Consider the following 17,351-nt stretch of genomic DNA (forward strand, 5'->3'; position numbering starts at 1 on the left):
TAGGAGCATCCAAACTTTTGTGTTCACGTTATATTTTGAACATCTTTGAGGCTTGACATATTTTTCCCTTGATGGCATGAATTTTGAAAATAGAAGCTGTTTTCTTTCTAATTTTCCTTCCTTTCTGGACATGTATTTTAAATGCCACTGCTGTATACTCACGGGTCACTACTGCAAACAAGGCATTCTTAGCAAAATAATAATGCAATATGAAGCAGATTTCGGGAGTATGTGGAGGGGACAGGGTCTCTCTACATGGCCCTAGCTGATAGCTCTAACTCTCCTAGAACTCACCATGTAGAAGACCAGACTAATCCCAAACTCATTGAGATCCTCCTGCCTCTGCCTCTGGAGTACTGTATCGATGTCATAGGTCACCATGGCACAATGTAGAGTTTAAAACAGGAAAGCTGACTTAGAGTTGGGTAGTCATATATTCTTCCTCCATTGGCCTTTTACAGCCCATCCCCCAGCACGCACCTACAACGTTTTCCAATTAAAACAGGAAACTCTTTCTCTTTTGCTTCCTCCCGCCTCCTCCTCCTTCCCTTGTCACTTCCTGTCCTGTTTCTAGGACTCTCGCTGAGTTCATATAATCCACAGAGAATTCTAAGCAGCACATAGGCACCACCAGCATTGATTGGATTAAGCTATTGTGCTTTGAAGGAATGTCCTTCCGTACTGGTGTTAGCACTCGCCACAGTCATGATATTGAGTGGAGGCCTTGGAACCCGTCCTTCCAGCCGTTGCAGTATACTTCCTAGGTGTTGATTTTCTTTCCTGAAACTTTCGTTTCTTCTTCTTTTTCAATGTAGTGGCATTTTCAATACTGGACTTAGAATATTCCCTGACTTGACCAAAATTTATTCCACGGACATATTCTTTATACTGTAAGTATACTCAACATGCAGTATTTGGTATATTTTGTTTATGTATAGGAAACATGGCAAGAATTGGGGTACAGTCATGGGAACTAGCAGAAGCCAGGAAAAGCAAACATCCAAGAGAGAGCAGATTTGGGGGGAGGCAGGAAGGGGCCAGGGTAATTGTGCTGAAGGATGGAGCGAGGGATGAGTGAAATGAGGGCCTGTAACTTGGAACTATAGCCAAATAAACCATCTCTTCCTTCCCAGTGCCTTGTGCCCACGGAGGCCAGGAAAGGGAATAGAATGCCTTAGAACTAGAGTTAGAAACCATTGTGAGCCGCCATGTAGGTGCAGAGAGTTGAACCTGGGTCCTCTTCAAGAGCAGCAAGTTCTCTGAACATCTCTCCAGTCCCCTCCCCTTTTGATGTCTTTTGATGACAGAAATGAAGTTAGAAAAACTCAAAAAAGAATTGGCTTTCTTCCCTTTCTCTAATTCGCTTCCCCCTAATTCTTTCTTGAACCCTGTCTTAGTTAGGATTAATATTGCTGTCATAAAAACTCCATAACCAAAGACACTTAGGGAGGAAAGAGCTTATTCAGTGTATACTTCTACCTCACAATTCATCATCAGAAAGAGTCAGGACAGGAGCTCAGTAGGAGCAAGGACCTGGAGGCAGGAGCTGAGCTGAGGCCATGGAGGGGTGCTGCTTACTGGCTTGCTCCTCATGGCTTGCTCAGCTTGCTTTCTTATAGAACTCACAGTTAATTAACTGTAAGTCACTGGTTATTCTGGCAAAAACCATTCTTGTGGGACAATGGGAATAGGAACCTAGGTTGAAATGGGTTTGTGCTGGCTAGTTTTATGTCAACTTGACAAAAGCTAAAGTCACCTGAGAGAAAGAAACCTCAATTTTTTAAAGTCCTTCCATAAAATCAGGTTTTAGTCAGGTCTACAAGGCATTTTCTTAATTAGCGATTGATAGGGAGTGCCCAGTCCATTGTGGGTGGGGCCATCCCTGGGCTGGTGGTCCCAGGTTCTACAACTCAGTAAGCTTCGTCCACTCTTATGTGACTTAGAATTCAGCCCCTAGACTATTTTCTTTAACACTTTACATGAAATGTTCTATTTATTTAGTGTATATGTGTCTTTATGTGGCTATCAGAAGACAACATTCAGGGGTAGATTCTCAGAGTCAAACTCGTGTTGTCAGGCCTGAGAGCAAACACCTTTACCCACAGAACTGAGTCAAGGCTCTGCCACCGTCATTTGATTTCTAAATGGGGAAAAAAATGATCAAATGATTTCCCAGGGGGATGACTGAATGGGGAAGGGGACTCCTGATAATAAGGATAGCTCACTTTTCATATTTTCTGATAGCTTTTAACTCTTCCTGCCCCACTCAACCACCTCTTGAGGTGTAGAGGGAAGTTATTGGTTTCCTTTTCAACAAACAGTGAAGCAAAAGACCAGAAAATTCAAATGAGTGTGTGATCTGAGCTACACAGAGCAGTCAAGAGCCCTGCTTTGGATTGACTCTGATGCTTTTTTTTCCAAAAGCATCAGTCAGACCAGTTGTCTTACCTAATCATACAAATGAAAAAGTACGGAAACAGGAGAATTGCAAAGGTTGAGTTCACACTGCAGACTCAGCAAAATGGAGAATGATCAGCTGCAAACTCTTTCTGTGTAGCCCTGGCTGTCCTGGAGCTTGCTGTATAGACCAGACTGGCCTCCAACTGAGAGATCTACCTGCCTCTGCCTCAAAGGCACCACCACTACTTAGCATGCTGCAAACTCTTAATATTTTTCCCCCTAGGAGGGAAAACATGACCATGTCTCTTTGCTACAGATAAGCTCGGGTTAAACATAAGTCGTCCTCTGGGAGCACTGGGTTGGCAGTGTTTTGTAAATAGAGGACATTCTAATGATACTCATGAAATGAGATCCATTGATCCCCTGATCCTTCTATTGACAGAAAATTCTAGTTGCTATGGACATAGTATTACAGATTCAGAAGTCTCTCAGCTCCATCTGCTTCAAGATAAGGAGTAAGGCAGAGACCTCAGCTCACTGTGGAGCTCGTTTGTTTGATTGGATGCTCTATTCTGAATATGTATCCATCTAGAACAGCTCTCACCACCTCATGTGATTAGAATCACCAGCGCTCAGGATCGGGTCAAAGAAACAGCTAAAACTGTGATGTGTTGTGGCTGGTTCCTTGAAGGGCATCTGTGTGCAACAAGAACCCATTTCCAGAGTGTTCCTTTTCTCAACAGTTTCCATCGCTTTCTCTTGCAGTGAAATCACAGACAACCCTTACATGACTTCAGTCCCTGAAAACGCATTCCAGGGCCTATGCAATGAAACCTTGACCCTGTGAGTATCCAGTTTCACTCTTGCCAGGACCTGAATTTTATCTGAGGCTATTGTCATAGTTTTCTTCCCCCCTCCCCCCACCCCGCCCCATCTGCTAAATATGTGTCTGACTTTGGAAGGATGCTACCTTCTAATGTATACTCTGAATCTGGAAGGGTTTCATAGAATTGAGTGTTGCCTTGTACTGTGATATTCAATAGATCCCAAACAGGATAAGATAATAAGAACTGCATGTTCTCTTATGATAGGGGTTGGTGCATTTGTTCTGAGGGCCAGATTGGTTGTCCAAGTTACACTGGCTCATAGCAACTGACAGTGCAAAACACAGTCCAACACTTACATAAGTCACTGGGCAAGTCTGCATCATCATTGAGTCCCTTTATGGAAACAGAGTGTGGATCAGATGTGGTCTGGAGGCTTTGTGGCACAGCATCCTACATACAAATATCATAAATCTACAGAGCAGGGGTTCTCAACCTGTGGGTCGCAAGTGACCCTTTCATAGGAGCCGCATATCAGATATTTACATTACAATTCATAACAGTAGCAAAACTACAGTTATGAAGTAGCAACAAAAAATAATTTTATGGTTGGGGTCACCACAAAATGAGGAAAACTGTATTAAAGAGTCACAGCATTAGGAAGGTTGAGAACCACCACTGTAGAGGAAAAAGTTCCACAGAGTAAATGTGACTGTCACAGAGTCCCTGAATACAGAGTAGTACCACTAAGGGCTTTGCATAGTGCCCAAGCACACTTTCACCCAGAGATCAGAAACTATGACAGAGCTCCTATGACTGCTTGTTCAATAGAAATTAGCAATAGAATTCATGACCCTCTCTTTGGAAGTTCAAAAGTAGATAGTGTGGGATGTATAGTACTGTGTAAGTATAGTACTTGCCTAGCGTGCATGGAGCTGCAGGTTCCATCCCCACTACCCTATAAATGGGGCATAGTAGCACAGGCCTGTAATCTCAGCACTTGGGAGGTAGAGACAGGAGGTTCTGAGGTTCAAGCTCAACCTTGGCTTTATGACAGCTTCCAGACTCAGTTTCAAAACCTAGAAAGCAATCTAAGTAGATACGAAATCAGGGAGAGTCATAAAATATTCTAATGGGGAAGATCTAATGGGAATATAAAAGATAAGCTAACTCTTCAAGCTGGCAGAAATCTCTTCTCTCATTGTGATAGCCACAAGGTGGATTCAGGGCCACCTCTGCAGACCCCTTCTCTCTAGTTTCCATAGCACTACCCCCACTCAAGGCTAGAGGGGTTTTGTTTTGTTTACCTATATGGTCACCGGGATTCTCTACCTCTGGCCACACTACAGCCTAGAGTTCTTTGCTGGATACAAATTGGATTGACTTAGTTCCCAGCCAAATTGACCCAAGCCTCCACTCAGTTTTTCCCAGGGACCTCCTTTCCAAGCCACTGCTTAGGTATCCATTTGGGTCATGTGAACCACCGCTCTTCTTCCCCAGTGGAGCAGGTCACATATGGTTTTCTAGACACAGGTGGAGCTCTTGGGCAAGGGCAAGTGGTTGCAACTCAGCCACCTTTTCTTTTAGCAAGAATGGACTCTCAGCCTGCTCAGTCCCTAAGTTCAAGGCCATGCATGTCCCCTGTAAAGGTTTCCTGCATTGAGTAGCATTCGCCCCAAGTCACAAAAGGGCATTATCTATCTGCCTTCTTAGATTCTTCTATGAGGCTCAATTCTACCTGTAACCCTTAAGCCTTTGGCTTATGATAAACTCTAGGATAAGTAGAATTTTTTTTGAAAGAAGGTAAAATAACATTTTAAATTAAAAAAAAATAATCTATACATTCAGATGAATTTCTTCTCAAGTGGTCATCTCTAAAAACTGCTGTCATGCCTCCAGTGTTGACATGAGCTTAACTGTCACCTGAAGCCCTATTCCCTTTAATATGCTGTCTTAGTCAGGGTTTCTATTCCTGCACAAACATCATGACCAAGAAGCAAGTTGGGGAGGAAAGGGTTTATTCAGCTTACACTTCCATTCTGCTGTTCATCACCAAAGGAAGTCAGGACTGGAACTCAAGCAGGTCAGAAAGCAGGAGCTGATGTAGAGGCCATGGAGGGATGTTCCTTACTGGCTTCCTTCCCCTGACTTGCTCAGCCTGCTCTTTTATAGAACCCAAGACTACCAGCCCAGAGATGGTCCCACCCACAAGGGGCCTTTCCCCCTTGATCACTAATTAAGAAATGCCTTACAGTTGGATCTCGTGGAGGCATTTCCTCAACTGAAGGTCCTTTCTCTGTGATAACTCCAGCTGTGTCAAGTTGACATAAAACTAGCCAGTACATATGCCCTCATGAAAAAAAATCCTAGGCACTAGAGAGATGGCTCAGCAGTTAACAGTGCTTACTGGTCTTGCAGAAGACCTGAGTTTGGCTCCCAGTACCCACATCAGGCAGCTCAAAACTGCCTGTAACTCAGCTCCAGGGGCTCTAATGCCCTCTTCTGGCTTCTTTGGATACCTGCACTCACATGTGCATACACACACACATATCAATAATAATAATAATAATAACTTTATAAAAATCCTTTGCAAACCGGTGTTCTTCTAAGTCTGCTATTGAGGAAAAGCTGACTTATTGGCACCCAGGACTGGAGACTGGAGCTTCAAACTAGGAAACATCTTATGTTCTAAACAAGGCATACTCTACAGTTTTCTTAAGGGATGCATATGAATGACATGAGAAATTTTATGCACATTTTTGATACTAAAGAGATGAAACTCAACTATTAAAACAGAAAAAAATGAGCAACACATATGCCACAGGCAATCTGCTTCATTTACTTATTTATTTAGTTCTGGGAGTTCAGTGACCCAGGGTCTTACATATGCTTGGCAAGTACTCTACCATTGAACTACGTGGTCATTGTTCTCTCTCTCTCTCTCTCTCTCTCTCTCTCTCTCTCTCTCTCTCTCTCTCTCTCCTCTTAATTTTAGGAAACTGTACAACAATGGATTTACTTCAGTCCAAGGACATGCTTTCAATGGAACAAAGCTGGATGCTGTGTAAGTTTAGGGTAACCATGGTAACTGCCATCATCCCCCACATCTCACTCCCAGGACTATCCAGAGGGTCTCAGTTCTGTTGGGATCTACTTTAAGTATCACAAGCCTTGAAAATAATGATGAAGGAACTTGACAAGGGCCATCTGGTGTGGATACTTAATGTCGGCCCCAGTCCTGTACCCCAAAGCTCTCATCTTCAATAAAATGGAGATGTACATCATCACCATGAGTTATCTTATAGGTGTGTGTGTGTGTGTGTGTGTGTGTTTGTGTGTGTAAATGTTCATCTGCTAGTACATGAAGGGAAAGCGTATCTTTACACCCAAAGGTGTTTTCACAAAGTGATGCAATCTGTTTTGACATGTTTTTTTCTTTTCTAAAGGTAAATGATACCCAAATGATCAAACCAAACAGACTTACATTTTATTTGTCTTACAATTCTTTTTTCTTTTTTTTTCCAAAGTAATGTCTTGCTATGTAACCCTGGCCGTCTTGGAACTAGCTATGTAGACAAGGCTGGCCTTGAACTTACAAAGATCTGCTTGCCTCTGCCTCCGCCTCCTGAATGATGCCATTAAAGCTATGCATCTCTTGCATTGCAACCCTTCTTATTTCTTTAGCAACTATATATTTTTAAATTCCAAATTATCTGGTATTCCCTCCCAAACTTAACTGCTCATTTCTTACAGTGATGTGTTAATTACGGCCTCCTATGCTCCATACCCTTCCTTCCTTCCTTAAAGCATTCCTTACGTAGTTGCCGACTGTAAAGCCTGAGAAGCCTTATGAGTCTAAATGTGTTGTGCACTACTTTGCTTCTCAAACACTATTAGGCATGCAAGCCATCAAGGGAACTTGTGCAATACAGATGCTGATTCTGTCGACTTGAGCCTGCATTTCTAACACACCCTTTCATGATGCCGATACTGTAGCCCATGGACTGACTTTTAAAATAACTATGCAACTAAACACAGAGGGGGTGGGTAGAAAAGAACACACGTGGAGAGTAACTGCTTTGGGTTGATATTCTGGTTAAATACTGGCTTCTGGAATGGTTCCATTTTAAGATGAGTTCTGGATTTCTTATAGCTAGACAAGGTTCTCTACACCTTGTGGAAGTGGAGTCTAGCTCCTGGCCATGATTTTGGGCTTCCTTCCAGTCTCTATGAGAGAAAGGGCTAGAATATCATTCACTTGGGTATTTGGTAAAACAAGAGTTGTTATGGTTTGACTTTATTCATTTCTTTAAATATATAATTACAGGAGAAGCTTTGAAAGATGCCACAGGATACATACATTCTTGCACTTAAAATTTACAGAACTGGAAAGCCCGATTGCACTAATCCTGTGCAGCCCTTCATTTACTTCTCAGTATAGCGAGTGGGGGCCTACAGTGCACAAAACACTGTGCTAGCCACTACCAAAGCAAAGAGGAGCAAAAGCAACGCGCTTCCTGCTCACGATAAAAAATCACATTCTTGTGGGGTCAATATAAACCCAGCTATACCAACGATCAAAGTGCGTTAGAAATAAATGTATCCAATTCGAAATATGCATCCACTAGAAAATATACAAGTGCGAAATAGGCAAAGATGTTGGACTCCTTCCCTGGAGAAATCAGCATGATTTGCTCTAAATTTATCCCATGGTATTTAAAGATCAGCATTTAATATTATGAAAACACCACCAAATATTTTCTCCTTTGATTTGAAAGCCGTCACTCCAAGCTAGCTGGCCCACAAGCTTCAGATCTGCAACTTAATATCTCTACCTCCCAGAATAGGGATGCTGGGGTTACATATGTGCCTCCTCCACTCCAGGCCTTTACCTGGGTTCCAGGAATCAAACCCCAGTATTCACTCTTGCATGCAATGTGCTCTTAGCCCTAGCCATCTCTCTAGACCCTCGCATTATATTTTGTAACATAGCTCAGTATTTACTGGGTTTTCAAACGAAGAAAAACGTATTAGTCCTCTATAATAATTACCCAAACACGGTTCAAAGATTGTAAATAGCATAACCTCTCTATAACTGTCTTTAGATCTCTCTAGGTTCTGGCTGAAATAGTTTGTTATCCAAAACAGCAATCATTCACCTCATACCAAACGCACTGCGATGATCGGGTCTGATCTCAATTACACCGATTGTTTTAACGTGACTGAGTAACGTTATCACAGCCAAGTTGGATGAATCCCACACTGAGGACAAGCTCTGAAGCCACAGCAGCAGTTCCCTCCTTGGTTAGAAATCGGGGAAAATCATGACAAGCGGGGGATAACTCCTCTCCCTGTGGTTTCACAGAGAGCCAAGAACAAGGCCATTACTCAGACAACAGATCACCTAATCTGAGTATCCTTGCTCAAAGAGAAGTGGACCTGCTCTCAGTCCTAAACTGGGGCACTTGTTCTCTCACTGGATCTCTCCGTTCTCTCGGGATACAGTCTTCTAGAGCTGGGTTGTTTCTCTCACACTGCCTGAGTCTCTGAGATGAATTTTCTCTTGTTGAATTCTAGTTGTTTAGCTTCTATCTAGAAGTAAACATTTGGACCAAAACTAAATTACTTAATACAACTCGGCTGTTGTGAAGGACTTACCCAGGCAGTAATGGTTATTGAGCAGAGAAGTCAACACAAATAATGTGCTAATTAGCATCACACATTAGCTGATGGGAAGCAATTCACCACAGCTTGGAGCCACTGGGAAAAGATGACGGGAGAGAAGATTATAGGCTTAAGTAGACTGCCATTTCTCATGGGATAAGTATTTGAACAGCTTGTAGGATATGCTCCAAGGTTGGCTGTCCCCTCTGCCTCCTGCAGTTTTGAACACTTTCTCACCTGTCACTGTTGATAAACAAGGGTCCCAGTCTCTGAAACCAGCAAGATTTCCACAGAGCAATCCAGCTTCGCTTTAGACTAATGGAAGGGCTAGGTGCTAGATCCCTATCATTTTCTGACTAACAAGAGCCCTGCAGAAAACAAAAACAAACCAACACACGGTTCTCCACAGACACAACTCCCCTGTGAGTGTCAACTATAACCAGCGGCCAACCCTAGTTTCCCCTAAAGGAATTACAAAGGAATGAGCCGAAATTCTATATTGGAACTGAAATGGATCCTTAAACTCCCCAGAAAACACGGCCCAGGAAGAACAGCAAATGTCCTCACCACAGTAGATCTCACTCCTCTCTTTGATACTGAACTCTCTGGCTGCTGAATAAAACCTGTCCTATCTGTGACTTATCCAGAAACAAGACTTTCATTTCTCATCGAACAAGTCTTTACTGATTGGCTGCTGTGTGTCAAGAAAAAATCCAGGGGCGGAGAGATGACTTGGTGGTTAAGTGCACCAACTGCTCTTACAGAGGACCTAGGTTCAATGTCCAGCATCTACACAGCAGCTCACAGCTGTCTGTAATGCCATTTCCAGGGGATCTGAACCCTTCTTCTGACCTCCGTAGGCACTGGATGCACATGACACAAAGACACACATGCAGGAAAAACATTCAAATGCATAAAATAAATAAGTCTCAAAAAAAAAGAAAGGTTTAAAAAGTGAGTCCAAGTGAACTTGAACACACACACACACACACATACCATAATACTGTCAATTGGACAATTTTCCCCAACTCATTTCTACCTTCATTTGTCCAACTTCTCCCCTAGCTGTGAGATACATCATTTTCAGTCAAAGTAGATATTCTCAAGTATTGAAATGTGGAAAATTTGACAACTGTTTTGTAGGAGAGGCTTAATTTCTTCACCAGGTTCTCAAAGAGGCAGAATCCATCCAGATAATGAAGAGTCGTTAAGCAGGCAGGGTTAGCAGCATCTGTTTTACTTTTGAAGGAACTATTAAGGCTTTCCTAGGAGCCCTTCCTATCACATTATCAATCCTGACTTTAGGAAATCTCTCCTCTCATCACTTCTAACAAGTCCTTCTAACCTCTTGAACCTTCTTTCTGTTCATCTTCTATTATCAGCCTCACATAAAATAGTCATTGTCTAGAATAGGCTCCCCTCTGGCTTACCAAGCTTTGTGACTAACTTACGTAAGCCAATGGGTACGGCACCATATGGGGATTAAGTTATGATCAAGAAGCCAATTTAAAGAGACTGGCATTCCCAGAAAATAGCATGTGTTCAATGAGATTAATGAAAATACTTTCTTCCTGTATGCTACAGCTTCTGTGTCTGTAGTTCCTTCTGTGTCTGTAGTCCCTTCTGTGTCTGTAGTCCCTTCTGTGTCTGTAATCCCTTACCCTTAGCTTCTGGTAGGAGCTGCAAGGAGAAGTCAGAACCCAAGAGTCAAAGCTAAAAGAGGTTTCCCTGAAAACTACCAGATTCTTTGAATGTGGAAGAAGATGACAGGTCCAAGGTCAGCCAGGGCTTTATAGTAAGACCCTGTTGCAGAAAAACCAACAGACTGTACATAGAAGCAAGGCAAGGTCATTTCTAAGCACCTTATCATCTTCCAAGGTGATGGTTAGTATCCAACTAACCATCCTGTCCTTTGAGAACAGGCCCTTCCTCAGGCCGGTTCATCTCCGTTCACATTGGCTGTACCTCCTGTCACATTCTTTCTCCCATTCTGGACTCTGGCTGCCTTTTTCAGTTTGAAGTCTTCTGCAACATTTCTGGTAAACTGCAGTGCTTATCAAGAAGTCTCCTTGTCCTCGGGGGTATATTAAGTGTCAGATGAGAACACTACAAAATTGGACAAGTGATCATTTCATTTTACAATAATTAATTTCTGGTGATTAGAGCGAGCAGATACTTCCTCTCAATTATTGGAGATGGAGATCAGGAAAGAGAAGTTAGCAGAGCTTTCTTGATTTTGCGAAGCCTGGGAAAAAAAGTGTGATTGGCAGCTACACTAGACCAAAGATCCAGAAAGACTTACAAGCTGGTGTGGTCACTATGCCCGACATGGTTGTCACATTACAAAACTGTGTTCTTAAGAGCCTATCTCCAGTTGGGTTTTTCCCCCCCAAGGTGGGTCTAACCCACTCCAGCTACAACCAAATGAAAGGTCTTCATAGACCTTAATGGGTTGCCTGAATGAGTCTGTGAACATGAGAGTACTGTGACTCAAGCTAATTATGACATTAGCCCACTAAGATCATGTACATAGGCTGCTCTGGCATCTCACTCAGGTGTCTGAACATACAGAAGACTGGTCTCCTCCACATGAAATAGCTTTCTCTGCTGGAGACAATACCTGGAAAGCCTCCCCAAAAGGGGCCCAGCCACAGTTAAAAGAAGAAAAAGGAAAACAGCCGCCTCCTCTGCCTCATGCTTCTACCATAGTGAGCCATGGTATCATAGACGCAATGGAACCAACTCATCTCCATGGCTGTGAACAGAACTAATCAATTTCTCTTTTATACTGATTGTATCCATCATTTTGTTATAACAGAGAGCTACCTACTGCACTCTGGACGTGTGTGCTCAGCCACTACTTAAAGAGGCCATGTGTGAACCTTTCTTTGTAAATGAGCGACCTCAGCATTTACAGTCATCAGGAAGGTCCATTTTCCAAAACCCATCACATCATACACTAAGTCTTCTTTCAATTATCATTAATTTTTTTTCTTTAAACAGTCATATGTATCCCCCTCGAATCCCAAATGTATCAATGTCACTATCTTGAAGGAAAGTTATATTTATTTAGTTGTTTGCTCACTCTTAATCTCCACTCAGTATTTCTGGAGCACCAAACTTAGCAGTGGGTGTAGGGCAATGGATAGGGCATAGAGCTTTCCATTCTGATTTTAAAAGGCACAGTATTCAAGTAAGAAAATAAATTAGGTAATTACAGATTCTGATAAGGTCAGGAGGATATAGTATTGGGCAAACTAGTGCTACTTTAAACGAATAGTCCTTGACCTCTATTTAAAAAAATAATTGAAAGAGTCTAAACTGTATTCACATTTGTAAAACCTCATTGTTTGTAATCCTGATACTTAACTCTGTTTTATGCCTTAGCATGCCCAAAAGAGGGGAGGGCAATAAAACTCTTCAGTGCTGGTGGTTGACTGTTCTATTCTTACCCACACTGCTCCAGCACACACACACCTGGATCCAATTAAATAGAGGGACCTTTCTCTATAAAGGCTCTGGAGACAAAGTTTTAACTGAAAGTCTTCAATTACTCTACTATTATTAGTCATCTTCCTTAAGAACTTGCATCCTGTAGTGCAAAGCTTGCTGCTATACTAATGACGCCATTATCTATAATTAAGCAGACCTCCCAAGGGTCTTTACTGTATTTGTTTTGCATCAAGCCAGAGTCATTCGCTAGCGTTTAAATTGGGGTCGTTTATAATAAAGATGTCTGTACTTCATTTCATTTTAGATAATTTTATTCTCTAAAAAAGCAATGGGGAAGGGAAGGGCCAATTTTAAAATCCTTGGGTGCTTTTGTTCATTGGGAGGAAATTTTATTTCAAACACACATTGTGACTTAAATTGCATAAGAAATATTCTTCTTTCAAATGGCCAGTGTGCTGTACAAGAGAAAGGATCGACGTACCCATCGCTTTTCAGGAAAGATGCTCGCTGTAATTTTATTTACATAAGTATCCCTATGCCAGAACCGGTATTGTTGGATAAAATGCATGCCATTTAACTAAATTTGAATTTCAAATAAGCAACAGATAATTTTGGTAGGAAAATCTGTGCTTGAAAATTATTCACTCTTTATCTGTAAATTGAATTAAAGTAGCATCGTGCATTTTAATTTGCTAAGTCTGGCAACTCTGCTCAAAGAAAAGAACCATCCCTACCGCCCACCACACCCTTACCATCCCCCCCCCCCCCAGCTCTTAGGTAAAGTCTGGCTCCACCACCCTTACCATCCCCCCCCCCAGCTCTTAGTTAAAGTCTGGCTCCACCACCCTTACCATCCCCCCCCCCAGCTCTTAGTTAAAGTCTGGCTCCACCACCCTTACCATCCCCCCCCCCCCAGCTCTTAGGTAAAGTCTGGCTCCACCACCCTTACCATCCCCCCCCCAACTCTTAGTTAAAGTCTGGCTCCACCACCCTTACCATCCCCCCCCCAGCTCTTAGTTAAAGTCTGGCTCCACCACCCTTACCATCCCCCCCCCAGCTCTTAGGTAAAGTCTGGCTCCACCACCCTTACCATCCCCCCCCCAGCTCTTAGGTAAAGTCTGGCTCCACCACCCTTACCATCCCCCCCCCCAACTCTTAGGTAAAGTCTGGCTCCACCACCCTTACCATCCTCCCCCCCCCCCCAGCTCTTAGGTAAAGTCTGGCTCCACCACCCTTACCATCCCTCCCTAGCTCTTAGGTAAAGTCTGGCTCCAACACCCTTACCATCCCCCCCCCCCAACTCTTAGGTAAAGTCTGGCTCCAGCACCCTTACCATTCCCCCCCCCCCCCCAGCTCTTAGGTAAAGTCTGGCTTCAGAGATAGATGGGGATAATAGTCAATCTTAAGAAGCAAAATTTGAGTCAGGGTAGAGAAAACAATTGCCAGGAAATAGGAAATCTACACAGCTTTGATAAATTGTGGATATGCAAATTAGACCCTAAACATAGTTCATTTTCAAAGATTCCTGTCACAATGAAACTTTGCCTTCCGGACACATGGAACGGTGCTTTAAGCCAGAAGCATGCAAGGTGTCTTCAAAATTAATGTGACCTTGGTGACATTTTATCTTGATATTTATTCTAATGTTATGTGACAGCTTAAGTTTGTCTAACTCATTCTCTCTCTCTCTCTCTCTCTCTCTCTCTCTCTCTCTCTCTCTCTCTCTCTCTCACTTATTCTGTCTAGTTACCTAAACAAGAATAAATATCTGACAGCTATAGACAACGATGCCTTTGGTGGAGTGTTCAGCGGACCAACTTTGCTGTGAGTAAGACAAATGAATGGCTAGTAGCTTTTTATTATTTTTCTGAAATGAAAGAGGTGTGAAGAGAGGTGATGCCATTGCCTCTCTTAGCATTTCTACACAATGACCTTGAAGGCCACTCTTATAAAAGGAAACATATACATAGGGGGCTGGCTTACAGTTCAAAGGTTTGGTCTGTTATCATCATGACAGGAAGCATGTGTGTGTGTGTGTGTGTGTGTGTGTGTGTGTGTGTGTGTGTGTGTAACAAGTTCAAATGAATAGGAATGGGAGGAGTCTGGGAATTAGCACTGGTTTTGGTATGTGTCGATAGGAAGCCAGATGCCTCTTCTAGCCAGATGCTAGAGGAAGGGGAAATAAGGGAGAGACTCTTCCTGGCAGACAGGAAGTCTTTCACAGATTCCTGAGGAAGTATAGGAAGTAATCCTACAGTCCAGTGTGGGCTGAACCAAGACTGTCATTTCTAGACCTAACAGTAACAATCCAGGAGTGGTTCCATGCAGACCTGTCACCCAGCATTGAGAGAGGCGAGGACAAAAGGATTGATAGGTTAATTCTCGGCGAGGTGAGCCAATTCAAACCAGATTAGAATATATTAAAGGCAGGTTTATTGGGAAGCTGTTCTCGGGCAAGTTAGCTGGCCCTAAGGACCGAGGCCAGGGAAGTCACCATGGGGAAAGGACAGGGCGTGGGGGTGATGGGGAAAAGAAAGAGAGAAAGGGCAAGCTCAAAGAGAGAAGGAAAAGAGAAGATAGAGAGCAAAATGTCTGAATTATATAGGGAGAAGCCTCTGGGGGAAGAACAGCAGTGCCTGGGCTGGAAAGTTCAGAATTGGGGGCAGGGTATGCCAGGTAGGGACTGAGGGATGCTGGGAGAACCTGGAGGCCAGGTCTGCTTTGATATGTAAATGCACCTCGGTCCCTTGTCTCAGATCCAAAATCAAACAAGGACCACAGGGGCTTGCTTACTGGTTTTGAGTCTAAATGGGAAACAAAACAAAACAAAACAAAACAAAACAAAAAAAAACCATGAACTCCAAATTCTGGGAGAGACCCTGCCTCAAAGCAACAAGGCAGCGCGAGGGAAAGGAAGCCGCCTGATGCCCTCTTCCGGTCTCTGAGTACAGAACAACACGTACCCATATATACCACACACATAAACACACATGTACCCAACACAAGCCACACTTATACAAATATACACACATGCATATACCTACGCAAAATAAAATGATAAAGTAGGGGTAGAGAGATGGCTCAGCAGTTATGATCACTTGTTGCTAGGACCTAGGTTCAGTTCTCAGTACCTATCTAGAATTCTGTCAGCACCGGAACTGATATCTTCTTGACTTATGAAGGTACAAGGCACACATATGATATACATACATAGATGCAGGCAAAATGCCCATAAACATAAAACAAAATAAATAAATCTTATTTTAAATTTCCAATTAAAATAATAGTACTGAATGAAAATAAAATGAAATAAAAGGAGGACATGGCTACTCCTAAGTATGAAGATTTTTATTATGGATATAAGGGAGAAGCAGGCAGAGGGAAGAGTCCAGGCTAAACACAGCCAGCAGACTATGTGGACCATGAGAGGAGAGAGAGAGGGAGAGGGAGAGAAGAGCCACCAGCCATGAGAGGTGGGCAACGAGAGCGTAGTAGGCAACATAGCTGAATTGTATGAGGATCAGGTTGGGGAAAAGGATGCAGAAGCCCAGGCCCCGGGAGGGAGAGGTTTAGGGTAGTGGGCAGGGTGAGGAGTGATGTGTTTTATAAAACTCTGTATGATGCAGCAGGACGGGTGCCTTAGGGGCCTATGACAAAGCACACACATGCCCCAATCCCACCCCAGGTATCAGCCATAAGATGGGTCTAACATAATTTTGTGGGGGACATAGAGAGGATTCTGGGTAAGGAAGTAGAGGCAGAGAAAGAAAGGAAACAGAGAAGAACAGAGAAGACAGAGAGACGGACGGACGGAGACACAGAGAGAGCAGCGGGGAACACGTGAGGAGGGGGGGAAGGGGAGGGGAGGAAAAAAGAGGAGAGGGGAGGGGAGGGGAGGCCCAATTGCTAGATTACTGTTGGGCAGAGCCTAGAGGAAATGCTAACAAGGAGTTCTGGGAGGAGCCACCGGTACTGAGTGGTCCTGGGAGGAGCCTCAGGTCCTGGGTTCAAAAGCTAACAAGTACCAATCATCATATTAACAAAACATTTAATTAAATCAAATAAAATATAGGCGGACAGTTAAAGAAATCGCCAGCACTTGGAAGTTCAGTAAGAGCAAAAAAACAAAACAAAACAAAACAAAAAAACTGAACAGTATCATTTCTCAAATGAGAAGCATAGAAGTTCGTAAATTGTGTATGCATGACCTGTAATGTCTCTGTAATTTTTCTCTTGAACCTGTTGAATCAAAATTTTCATTTTTCTTTCCCACAGTCTTCCCCTAATTAGATTTGACGGTCCCACAGGAAAGGGACTGTGCCCTGTAGTTTCATAATGCCCTCACCACAACAGAAATTAACAAATACCCAGTGAACGGCTGATGCACTATAATCGAGTGTCAAATAGCTGTCCATGGCTTGGTTGCCATTTGGTCTACAAGCTAAACCTGGAAAATCCAAAGAAAAGGGGATTTTATATTATGTGTGTTTCTGCCTCGTGCGGTATCTTGGTAAAGGAATAGTTTTCTCTCAACAGTCAACAAAATATTATCAAACCTGCATACGTACCATCTTTTCTCAAGGTCATTTCTCAAAGAAGAATTTGATTTCCACCAGGCACAAATCTAGGACACCATCTATTCTGCCGTCCTTATGCCCCACCCCACCCCCAAGAAGGCTTTTTAATTTAGTTTGGGAATTTGATAATATTTTTATTGATTAAATTTTGTCATGGAGATACTCAATCTTCCCTTTCCATTTTTATATTTTCTATTCTTTGACTGCCTTCTTTCCTTCCCCCTTTATTTTTGAAAGAGGAGCTCTTTGTGTTTATAACAGCAAAGAAAACAATGTGTGGAAATGTAATGCTCTCTGTAACAATCAGGACTCTCCAGATTCTAAATTATGTAACTCACCTTAACAGTACTTAGCGGACTCATGATAATTACCATAACAGTCCCGATTTCTATTATAAGTACCTCTTAAGAAGAGACAATCTTTGTGTTTATAT

At 42.8% G+C, this 17,351-nt stretch overlaps 1 protein-coding gene across 2 annotated transcripts in view; it reads left to right on the forward strand.

Annotated features, from left to right (window-relative positions):
• The window catches only part of Tshr (thyroid stimulating hormone receptor), a 110,448-nt gene that overhangs the window by 74,299 nt on the left and 18,798 nt on the right, over nt 1-17,351 (forward strand). The window contains exons 5-9 of one of the 2 annotated variants that reach the window (XM_021179122.2): nt 816-890; nt 3,166-3,243; nt 6,220-6,288; nt 14,088-14,165; nt 16,924-16,969. In XM_021179122.2, the coding sequence (XP_021034781.1) occupies nt 816-890; nt 3,166-3,243; nt 6,220-6,288; nt 14,088-14,165; nt 16,924-16,969 (346 nt within the window). Of the gene's footprint in view, nt 1-815; nt 891-3,165; nt 3,244-6,219; nt 6,289-14,087; nt 14,166-16,923; nt 16,970-17,351 lie in introns of those variants that run through there. The other variant, XM_021179121.2, reaches the window with a different exon arrangement.

Source organism: Mus caroli, unplaced genomic scaffold (assembly GCF_978045245.1).
Source record: "Mus caroli unplaced genomic scaffold, Mus_caroli_1 scaffold_14, whole genome shotgun sequence".
Classification (NCBI taxonomy): Eukaryota; Metazoa; Chordata; class Mammalia; order Rodentia; family Muridae; genus Mus; species Mus caroli.